The following is a 12799-nucleotide window of genomic DNA, read 5'->3' on the forward strand; positions in this document are numbered from 1 at the left end:
GATATGCATCTTTGGTCTATAAATCCTTATTGACGCTGTTCATTGAGTCTATGTGAACACAAATAAACTGCTGCTGACGTGACTGAATATGAGTGAGTGGTGAATTTCTATTCAAAATGTGGCATAATACGGATTTATTATTTTGCACTCCTGACATAAATCACTAAATATCTGTCACTGCAACAATGTTTATCAAAATATTGGTCAAATATCTAAGCTAGAGTCTTTAAACTGTCGATTGATGCACAGTTTGTCCAGATGAAGTAAGACAGTGATGTTTTAATGTGCTGTGAAAGTGAAACAATAATAAACTGGGGCTGTCTGTGATGTTTGCACGTAAAGGGGTTAAAGCTGGGTACACACTGTGCAGTTTTTAATAGTCCTTTAGGATTGTTGCTTGTCAGACTTTGCGAACATGATGATCTTCTCTCACTTTGGGATCCAAGTTATGATTTATGTCAAAGTGTATGACAGTCAAGATGAGCCCGGTACAAAATTTTCGTGATGAATCCTGCACGTTCAGTGACTGTGAGCTGCATTGGCCTAAATGTTGGCTATAATGAAAAGTATATGAATGGCAGCAACAGCGTTGTTTTTAAGAAGAATAGTGCGACCGTCATTCTCTGTGCAGAGGATGGGGGCGTTGGTTGTTAGAAGGAAACTCTAGCACTAATTCTGATCATGGCTTGTCTTGAAAAACGAAAACAGTCTGACATACCGTAAAAAAAAAAAAAAAAAAAAAAAAAAAGCCACAGGACTGTGCTTCAAATCTTCTGATACTGCCAAAATTTCTTCGGAGGTAAAATTTTATTGAAACAGCCATTAATCAGCTGCCGGTGAACGTCAAATCAGAAATCAAAGACTACAGATTTCTCATACTTCTCAAACCTCTCCATGAAGTTACCCCATGTTTTGTGTGTCTCCTTATAGCTGATACACACACTTCAGGCCTTAAAGTCTCTACTAATGAGCTGATGAGTTCAATCAAGTGTGACAGATGAGGGAGACATACAAAATATGCAGGCCTGGGCTTGGGCTGGGGGTACTCAAAAATATTTAGGCCCAATTCTTAAGATTTATGTATTTCAATTGCATATACAATTTTCATCCATTTCGATTAGGCTACATATTTTTAACCTAAGCAAACTTATAAACTTTGTGTGATACAAATTTGCCAGCCTTATGTAAATGAAACAAGTAAGTCATAAGATGTATGGAATAGTACTAATACATCCAATTTGTTTTAAATGCATACGATACATGTTAATTTATTTTTAGGTAATAAACCTAATGTATTTAAAATGCATAACATTTACATAATTTTTATCAACAAACCCAAAATATTGTATATGTTTAATCATACCCCACCCAATCACACTGTGCTTAAACATAATCTAACTACAACACACACAAAAAGAACAGCAAGACCACTTTGTTACATTATATAAGTTTATTAATGCTTCAAAGCATTTGGCTATATATGAGATAGCAAGACATACTACACAGTTTTACACTTGTGTGCAACAACAACAAAAAAAGTTCCTTTAGATTTATATGCACATTAAGATTGAACCCTATTTTCCAAAACCATTCTGCAGAAATAAATGAAAAAAAAAAAAAACATTTACAACAGAGTGCAGAAATAAGATCAGTTTCCTCAATAACTGTGCCAATTTGAGGTAGAACGATACATGAGGTAAATCTATGATAATAGTACAGTACTATTAATTTAGAAAAATAGGACAATGATTAGAAAAAATGCCGTTTGACTCACACTTTTCATGCATATTTCATTGCACGTTAGGAGTACATGAGTATCAAAGGAACATTCAGCATTTTAAACTTTGAACACTTAAATTGAATCAAGTACAACAATTTGACATATCAAATGACATCTCAATTGTCATTACTTAAGAGTTCTTTGGTTACAGCTTGGTTGTATCCAGGATTTTCTTCAAACGTGCACATGAGTTTCATTGCGTAGCTTCAGTTAAGCACATAAATCAGTCCAAAAAGCATCAAACACCCGAGAGTGACCCTGCAGAAATTCCACACCAACATCCGCAGGCTGGTCTCCAGAAACAACACCAGTACCATCTGAACTAAATATATACATGCCTACTGTTGTCTGTGCAACAGACTCAGCTTAAACACTTACACAGTCCTGTAGGATAAACAAAGAGAATGTATATTGTCCCAATGCCAGTCACAGTGTCATTCAGACATTTAAAAAGTTGTTTACAAACTCTTAAATTTTGGATATTTAGAATCATTCAAATGTACACTGCCTGGCCAAAAAAAAAAGTCACTATTTGGATTTAAATGAGCAAATACTGAAGAGTCTAGAAGTGGATGATTATTGCAGTGATTTTTATGTTTCCGTCTTGTTGTATGTTTGCCAATTATTCTTTTAGCCCAAACTGATGCAGTGTGTAGATAAATCCAGACAGCGACCTTTTTTGGCCTGTCAGTATAACATAAGAATTAAATGTATAGATAGTTATTCTGAACTATACTACCTTAAGGAGAAGAGAATTATGATGGAACAGGTCACAGTCAAGCATAAAATCATGAGCTTGTGGTATGACCGTACTGAACACAATTTCAGTACTTTACTTTAAAATGTCATATATATATATATATATATATATATATATATATATATATATATATATATATATATATATATATATATGTATGTATATGTTTGTATTTATGTATATATATATATATATATATATATATATATATATATATATATATATATATATATTTATTTTTTTTTTGTGAATCAATCGTTCTTTGTAATTATTTGTACTTAAACTTAACTCAATTCTCATTATACAAAATTGTTTTGAATTCAGTGTTCTTAAATCTTTAAGTTGACTGAACTTGTAAAACAGTTAAAAATACTCAAGTTTTCATACTAACTTCTAGTTACCTCTACTAAGAGAGCGAGTTTTATCAGATAATAAATGAGCTAATTTGCTGCATACTGCACACATGGGCAAAGCGAGACTGCGATGCCAATAAGAGAATAAACATAACTATCAATGTAAATATATCCATAAGACATTTATCATTTAAAAAGAGCAGGCTGACACACTCTTACCACATGTTCTTTAATGAGTGTCTCCATATTTATTGAGATAGATACTTTGGAGGGTCCACGAGCACCTGAATCGACTCTGGAGGGTCCATGAGCACCTGACTCAACTCTGGAGGGTCCATGACCACCTGACTCAACTCTGGAGGGTTAACCGGAACCTGACTCAGCTCCAGAAAACCCACTGTAGGTGTCATCCTCTGCAGTGGCTCCAGCTGGCGGCCATCTTGTGCAGTGTCGCTGGGTTGGTGTCCATCTTATAATGTGGTGCCGGCTCAGCAGACGTGACGTGAACAGTTTTGGGAATCTCTAGGATCTTTGACAGCATGGAGAAATAATCCAAAAACATCTCTGCGGCCATCTTGGACGTTGGCGCTGAGCTGGCTGCCATTTTGCACCGTGGTGCTGGACTGGTGACCACTTTGCGCTGTGGCGCTGTGCTGGCGTCCATCTTGCCTCATGGCGCTGGGTTGATGGCCATCTTGTGCTGTGACGCTGGGCTGGCGGCCATCTTGCCTCGTGGCGCTGAGCTGGCGGCCATCTTGTGCTGTGGTGTGGGGTTGGTGGCCATGCTGCGCAGCGGCACTGGGTTGGCAGCCATCTTGTGCAGCGGCACTGGCTCAGCCGATTTGCGCCTCCTCTCCCCTCTCTGTCCACAATGGGGAAACGGCGGTTCCCATCCGAACCCCGGGTCAACGGGAGGCCACAGTGGAGATCGCTGCCGGAACTCGACTCGATTACTCACTCCTGAGCGACCTGCCCTGGTTCCACGGAACACTACCAGGCGGGTACCCTCAAAACCATTCCTCACCCGCTCGGTGACTGGGGAGGAACTATGATTAGAAATATCGCTGGATCATTTGTGATGGAGTCCTGTGACGATTCGCAACCAGTGAAACACAGGGAAAAACAGAGATCCAATCACAGGTATGTTTTATTAGAGGTAATCCAAAATTGTTGTCAAAAATGCCAGGGTCAAAACCAGAATGCAGTCCAAACAAAAACAAACAAACAAGAAAGGAATAGGAAAAGGGAAGGGAACTGAACGGAACGGGAACTCAGAATATGAGGAAGGTAGAAACTCGGGAACGAGAACACTGGAACATCGAAGGGTAAGGACTCCATACAAACAACAGGGAAAGACTGGTATTTATAAGGAGGCTAACGACAATAAATTGCCTGCAGCTGGTGAAACAGGACCAGAATAGAGTAATTCTAGTGCCTATGGTGAAGTGCCTAAGGGGAAGTGAGCCCATTAGTGGACACCCAGGGAAACGGAGACTAGACAGCGTGACATTTACTAAGACATACAGCTAAAGCCGAGTTAAAAATCTTATTCAACTAATGCGGATACTGTACAATAAACCGTAACAATTGGTACATTAGTATATTACACTGATGGGGCCGAAAGCCGTGGGAACAGGAGCGAGGCCAGTGGAGTGATTGGAAATGAGCGACACCTGCTCGACCCACCGATCTCGAGTCCCACGGAGGAGATGGAGGGATATAAAACCGGAGCGACAACAGTGGCAGACGAGAGAGGACCAGGCCTGGATTTCATTTTGTATTTGGTTTTTAATCTGTTTTGTCTTTATTTTCTAATTAAAGTTTGATTTGATTGTCAAAAAAAAAAAAAAAGCAAACACAAACCAAAACCCAGGCCTGGTCCTCTCTCATCCTTCACTGTCGTCGCTCCTGTTTAATATCCTTCCATCTCCTCTGTGGGACTCGAGACAGGTGGGTCGAGCAGGTGTCGCTAATTTCCAATCACTCCACCAGCCTCGCTCCTGCTCCTACGTCTCTCTGCCCTGCCCCACTCATCACAACCATCTATCGATTCTTAGGATTTACACTGAGATCATAGTAACAAGAAAAAAATACTAAAATCGAAAAACACATTTCAACCCAGCCCCTAATTAGTTCTATTATTTAGGTAGTGAAAGAAATAAACAGTCTGTGCACTATTATTAACAACCACACTAATAATACATGTATATACAATGAAATATATCAAATAATATACACCGAGTACATAAAAGATATATCCCACCTTGCAAATTGATTATGACCCAGGCTGCTCCAATGCAAAATGGTAAGGAGATTCAGAACATCTCGGTTACGTATGTAACCATGGTTCCCTGAATAGGAAACAAGATGCTGCGGTGATGTCACCATATATGACGAATGTCTGAAGCCCTATACCACATAGCCAATTTTATTGGCCATGTTTTGCTATTTAACTCAGATTTAATGAACTGAAGAAAGAACGCTATCACGGTATGGAACAGCCAGGACCCCTGTTCGAACAGCTGTTCGATCAACATAAATCTTTAGTGCTCTGAGAGGGCAGAGACTCAGAACTCCTAACCCTGGTTCTGCAGGGGGTAGAGCTTCCAAGACCACTTTTTGAAAGTGAAAAGGGTTCAAGCCAACCTTAGGGACATAATTAGGCCTCGGTCGCAGCAATACTTTCACAAACCCTGGTGCAAAGTCCATGCATGAGGGCGAAACAGAAAGAGCCTGTAAATCCCCAACTTTCTTAAGGGGGGATAAAGCCACAAGAAGAACTGTCTTTAAAGTCAGGATTTTTTCCGATACCATTTCCAAGGGCTCGAACGGATGTTCTGATAGACCTTGCAACACAATGGATAAATCCCATGAAGGAACTCACACAAAGGCATTAGCTGTTGCAAACCCTGTATAAAGTGAGAGACCAGCAGATGACAGCCGACTGAAGTACAGTACCATCTATATATATATGTGGTTAGCTGAAATGGCTGCCATGTAAACTTTAAGAGTGGCTAGTGTTACTCCATTAGAAAAACGGTCTTGAAGAAACTCCAGTACTGAAGTCATGGGGCAGAAAACTGGATCCTTATTATGAATTCCACACAAGGCAATAAACATTTTCCATTTGAAAGCATATAAGCACTTCTTAGAAGCTGCCATAGAATTAATTATATTCTTGGTGGTTTCAACTGAAAGAAGCCACGCCTAAAGCTTCCATAGATCTGGCCTTGGGTGCCAAATCATCCGTCGTGTTTGCAATAGTAAGTCCTGTCTGAGGGGAATCTCCCATGGAGGGCCCACTAGCAGATTGACCAGATCCGCAAACCATGGCTGTGTGGGCCACCACGGGGCCACCAACAGCAGCTGCTCCACTCTGTCCAGCCATATTCTGGATAGCACTGCTGAAATTAGTCAAATTGGAGGAAAAACATATAAGCTGGTCCTGGGCCAATCGTGAGCTAACGCATCCAAGCCTAGGGTCGATGGAGGGCATAGGGAGAACCACAGCAGGCAATGCGTTGTCGTGCTCGACACAAATAAGTCCACTTTCGCTTCTCCAAACACTCGCCATATAAGGCTCACCGTTTGGGGATGCAACATTCATTCTCCTTGCTCCAGGCTCTGTCTGGAGAGCAAATTTGCTTCGAGGTTCAAGTGCCCGGGCACATGAACCACTTGGATTGACAGAAATCTGTTCTGAGACCAAAGAAGAATATTCTTCGCCAGCTTGCACAGGGGGCCAGAGTGTAATCCTCCCTGATGATTCAGATACGACACAACCACTATGTTGTCTGAACTGACTAGTACATTAAGGCCGATCAGCAGATTAGAGAAATACTGGAGAGCTAGAAAAACTGCCAGCAATTCCAATCTGTTTATATACCAGCCAAGTTGTGTCTCCGTCCATACTACGTAGATTTGGCGTCCTTGAGAAATATCTCCCCAACCGGTCAAAGACGCATCCATCTAAACAGTCTCGCGGAAAGAACACATATCCAGCCGAAATCCAGTTTGAAGGAATTTGGGTGACATCCACTGTTTTATTGACATAAAACACAGGCGTGTCACAGAAATTGTCCGATGCGCATAATGTTTTGGCTTTTTGTCCACCACTATAATGGGTGCATGTGAAGCAAGCCAAGATGGATTACAGGGGATCCGCTGCCATTAGACCCGAACTCACTGTCACTGCGTGACCTGCTTTGAATTGGTGCAGGCATGACGTGAGAGACTGAACATGCGGGAGAAAAAGTGAGAGTACAAGTCTATTCCCAGAAAGGTTATCCGTTGAAAGTAAAACTCTCTTCTGGAAATTTATGCTTAAACCCAGGCTGTTTAGATGATTCAGCACAAGATCCCAATGAGAGTGTGGTTGAGTCTGCGATTGTGCTAACACCAGCCAATCATCCAGGTAATTCAATACGCGAACACCTTGGAGCCACAACAGGGCCAGAGCTGCATCCATGCATTTCGAAAATGTTCGAGGAGCCAAGGCTAAGCCGAAGGGAAGAACACTGTATTGATACGCTTTGCACTCTTAAAGGGTTAGTTTACCCAGTGATCAAAATTATGTCACTATTAACTCACCCTCATGTCGTTCCAAACCTGTGAGAACTCCGTTCATCTTCGGAACACAGTTTAAAATATTTTAGATTTAGTCCCAAAAGCTCTCAGTCCCTCCTTTGAAACTGTGTGCACGGATACTGTCCATGTCCAGAAAGGTAAGAAAAACATAATCAAAGTAGTCCATGTGACATCAGAGGGTCAGTTTTTTGAAGCATTGAAAATAAATTTTGGTCCAAAAATAGCAAAAAACTATGACTTTATTCAGCATTGTCTTCTCTTCCTCGTCTGTTGTGAGATTTCACAACACTGCAGTTTAGTAATATCCGGTTTGCGAACAAATCACAGTCCCTGGCGAACATAAAGAGTATCAGGAACTGCTGTTAGGGGCCCAAGGACAAAAGCATTTGCTGTCGAGCTCAGGTCTAGGACCCAAATCCTTGCAAGGGGGCGCCATAGGTGAAGGCCCTTCTTATGAGGTGGATTGCTGTTTCGCTGCCCTAAACTTCTCCACCACCAAAGTTAACACCTCTCCGAACAGACCGTCCTTAGAAATAGGGACATTCATGAGAAAAGATTTGTCCTTTTCTTTAATGTCAGTGAGATTAAGCCAAAGGTGGTGCTCAACCGTTATCAACCCAGCCATAGAACGGCCCGCTGCTCAATCAGTATGTCTGGTAGCGTGCAGCACCAAATCTATTGGTCGTTGCAGCTCTTTCACAACCTAGGGTGTGATGCCCTCTACTTCGTCGAATTCCTTTAAAGGTGCCATCTGTAATGTTTGGCAAAAAAAAATCAAGTCATACTCCACATTCCATAACAGATGGGGGCAGTATGCCTCAATAAGGTGAATTGGTCTACTCTAGAGTAACAAACGAGAAACGGCATAGTCTCTGTGCTCCGCTCCTACTTTCACAACAACACTACAGCCATAGCCGAAGCCTAACTGTGCGTTCACACCGCCGGCGTCTAGAGCGTCAAAAATCGTTCTTGCCGCTCTGCTCACGACGCTGCAGAAAGATTTATGAGCGCTCAGACGTTCTGACGTAGATCGAATGCTTATTTTGTATTTAAAGTGGCCGCAAAGCAAACAAGCTTGTTGATCTCGTGCAGACTAACCACAAGGAGTTATAACCTCATTAAATATTGTTGTGGACGAAATATTAGGATCCTTTACTTAAAATGAACAATCTCAGACACCTTGGTCCACGTATCACTTTTAATTAATTTTTTTATGTCCCTGTAGGCAAACAGGGACACATCATAGATTAATACAAACGCTAAACAGCAATAATCAACCTGTCCTTTATTCTGCTTGGAAACTAATGTGCCAACTCTCAAGCATTCACCATGAGACACACGCAATTGACTCTTTTCACACGCTTTCACGCCACACATCAATTTTTTCACGCACAGAAAAACCATAAAGCAAAGAGGACACGGAGACCAACAGACTAGACAGAGCAGGTTAGTTATGATACATAGGGCTGTGCAAAAAATCGAATGCGATTTTCATGCACCTCTCATCAGTAAAGACGCTCCTGTAATTAGAAGTATATCTCCAGCATGTGCATTCAGATCAGGGTTGCCAGGTTTTCACAACAAATCCTGCCCAGTTGCTTCTTAAAACTAGTCCAAAACTAGCCCAATCGCGTTTCCGGGAGGTTCCCCGATAAAAATTGCTTCCCGGGGTTAAAATATAAATTTTTTGGAAGGGTTTCCCTGGTAAAATTAGCATTTTAGGGGCTAAATATCACATTATTGGTATTGGGATTGCTTCAAACCGCGGACATGAAAAACAACCGCAGACTTGGCAACACTGGTTCAGGTGGAGCGGCAGTAACTGCACAGAGCCTTAGTCTACCGACAACTAACACAAAATCGCTTTCAAAATCGACAAAGAATCGCCTGCGATTTTAACATCGATGTTGTGTAGATTGTCAGTGAATTACGGCTCTGTGTAGTAAATGCCAACCAGTGTTGCCAAGTCTGTGGTGGTTGTTTTTCATGTCCGCTGGTCACAGCGACCCCAATACAAATAATGTGATATTTAGCCCCTAAAATGCGAATTATACCAAGGCAACCCTGCTAAAAAAACTATATTTTAACCCCGGGAAGCAATGTTTTATCAGGGAACCTTCTGGAAGCGAGATTGGGCTAGTTTTGAGAAGCAACTGGGCAGGATTTGTTGTGAAAACCTGGCAATCCTGATCTGAACACACGTGCTGGAGATATACTCCTAATTACAGGAGCGTCTTTACTGATGAGATGTACATGAGTAAAGACATGCACAGCCCTATATAATAAAATGGGTAACGTTAAGTTATAGCTAGCTAATTATCAAACGCAGCTACGGTTAGCCATCGCTAACATTAGCACGTTTATCGAACAGCCTTCGATACATTTCTATGTTATAACTTCCTGAAAGCAAATACACAAACATATAAAACAAACTTCTAGCGAAATACTAACAGCATCTAACTTGCAAGTTCTGAGTCAAACCTCATTTCTTTCAGGTCCATCAGTTGTCTCCAGCGATTAAAAGCAGTGCCGATGTTTACTCTGGTATTCTTATTGGATTTGATTTGTGATTCTGAGCGCGGTTGTTTCCCTGTAGCAGGTGGTGGTCTCTTGCCAAGGGCTTCAGCTATCCTTCCGCTCTCTTCTGAACTGAAAGTAGTGGGCTGTACTTTCCACACGATTGATATCAGGTCCAGGTACGCCCTGCGAGTTATTCGTGTATTGCAGGTTGGCTGGTGGTTATGTCGCCCGCATACCGCCTCCCACGGCCGAAACTGGTATTACAACACCTGCCGGGCCGGGGCTAGTAATGCTAATGCTAATTAAGGTTGATATCTCTGCAGCACTATAACTTGACATTTTTTTAATGACATCATCGCCCTTATTTCTTCTCATTCTTTTGATGCGTGTAGGTCATGTTATGGATATTTTTACCTCAATTTCTGCATATGGCACCTTTAAGAGCTCCACTTTTTTAGGCCTGAAGAACAGCTATGGAGTGGAGCGATGTGGCCGCCTGATCTGCAGCCATGAGTGGACTGCAGCTGGAGTCATTGTGTATCTCCCCCACCTTTTGGAATGGGTTTTGTTTCACAATCCTCTCCAGGGTGCGGTTATCCCTATTGCTTTTACACTTTTTTCAACCACAAAATCGTATTTGATTTCATTAGTGCAGATTAATATTTGAGAGCTGGTTATGTAGTCTTAATGGACCACGTTTCAGTCATTTTAATATTCATTCCGTTGTCTGACAACAGAAACATTAAAATATAGTAATGAAAACAGTTTTATTGAGAATTGAATTAAATGGCTAAATTAAATTGCAGTATGTGAGCATAGGGAGGCAATACAATACAACGGACTTACGTCATAAATATGCTAATTAGCGCATGACGTCATCTAGTTAATGTTCTCATGATATATTTGTATGAATTAAAATGTTTCAAAACATCCCCCATCTGTTTTTTTTTTTTTTTTTTTTTTTTTTGCAAATTGTACCATATCACTAAAAATGCTGCTACTGTATTTGCACTTAGTGTAAATACCATATCACTAAACAGACACTGCTGACGTGAACGAGTCTTCAGAGTGTTGTGAGCGAGAGTGCAGACGTTGCCAGGTCCAGCTATTATAAGTGTTTCTTAACTTGACTTTTCCACTTAATTTGACACTTTAGAATTTGAATACATTAGGAATTGTGGTTTAGGGTCAGCAATATCTTTATCATATCTAATCTCCAAAAGATTTGAAATAATTTGGTTAATTTTATTTATTCATAGGTTTTTTGTTTATTTTTAATAGCAATAACTGGCAACATTGCCTCGCTGTCAAAAAGACAGGTTATTGCTGCCAAGATCTGACATTCGGTATTCCCCTTTTACCTAATGTCACATTTTGTCAGCAATAACCTGTCCGTGGACTTTTTATATCACCTGTCAGAAACATTTTCAATGCTATAAAAACCTGTAACATTTAACACTAGTGAAGAGATCTGTAGAACAAGTAGGGTACTGAATTAAATGAAATATGCAAACACTAGCTATTAATAAATATATGCTAAGTCATTCAGTATAGTAGTTAAACTTTCACAAATCATGCTATAAACATTTATAAGAGCACTAGACAAAGTAATCAGCTATATAATGGTTATACAATCTATAACAGCAATATGAAAGGTTGCATGAATAATAAACAACTGATAAAACTATTCACTCCATAAATATAGTAAAGCATTAACAATTGTTCTGCAGTAAATAGGGTATGATTTAAAAACAGGTAATATAAAAAGTCCACAGATAGGTTATTGCTGACAAGATGTGACATTGGGTAAGAGGGGATTACTGAATGTCAGATCTTGTCAGCAATAACCTGTCTGTGGACTTTTTCGACATTGATGCAATGTTGCCAGTTATTGCTATTAAAATGAACAAAAACCTATAAATAATTAAAATGAACAAAATTATTTCAAATCTTTTGGAGATTAGATAAGATATAGATATCGCTGACCCTATAGATTGATAATGGATCTGGCAACGTCCGCGCTCTTGCTCACAACACTCTCAAGACTCGTTCACTTCAGCAGCGTCTGGCAGCGATCATTTCCATACAACGGACGCTAAACATCCTGAATTCAAATGAATTATACATGAACACATTCAATATGAGGAGTTTAACAGCAAATTAGTCATTCATAGGACACATTTTATTTTGAACATGAAAAAAATTACAGAGGTCCGGACCTCAGTGACCTCATAGCTGGCTACGGGCCAAGTGTGAGATGGTCTTAAGAAGGAAACATGCAAATCATACAGTTATATTTTTCATAATGTTTTGGAGATGCCTTCACATGACATCAACACTTCCATGCAGCTGTGTTTGTACAGTAAGCTATTGTCATTGGACCTATTCAAACCATTTGGCTGATGATACATGGGGCAACTAAAAATTTATTTGATGTAATGCAATGTGTTAATGCGGTTTAAGGTTATAAAAACACATTGTAAATAACAATAATTTATATTTGAAATAATTGTAAGTATTAAAACAAAACAAACGGGGCAAAAATTTGTTGAGTCTCCACCTCCCTTGCCTCAAAGGGCTTTGGTCCAAATGCCTGCTTTCCTCTTTTACATCAACTACACACACACACACACGCGCGTGAGCACGGTGACAGAGAAAAAAGCCAACAGTTGTGGAACTCCAGTAAGTAAGGCTGTCAAAGCTATAATATTCACTTAAACATAAGATTATTTTCTTTTTAATACAGATGTTTCCACTATGTTAGCAATAATAATGTTACCTGCTTGAGGAAAAGGGTTG

The 12799-nt window shown here is 40.2% G+C and overlaps 1 protein-coding gene across 1 annotated transcript in view; it reads left to right on the forward strand.

The window, feature by feature from the left end:
* The first annotated feature begins 415 nt into the window (after nucleotides 1-415).
* The window catches only part of LOC113041849 (NXPE family member 3-like), a 32756-nt gene continuing 20372 nt past the window's right edge, over nucleotides 416-12799 (forward strand). The window contains exon 1 of the mRNA XM_026200420.1: nucleotides 416-488. Coding sequence (XP_026056205.1) covers nucleotides 416-488 — 73 coding nt within the window. The remainder of the gene's footprint in view (nucleotides 489-12799) is intronic.

This window comes from Carassius auratus, chromosome 24 (genome assembly GCF_003368295.1).
Source record: "Carassius auratus strain Wakin chromosome 24, ASM336829v1, whole genome shotgun sequence".
Lineage (NCBI taxonomy): Eukaryota > Metazoa > Chordata > Actinopteri > Cypriniformes > Cyprinidae > Carassius > Carassius auratus.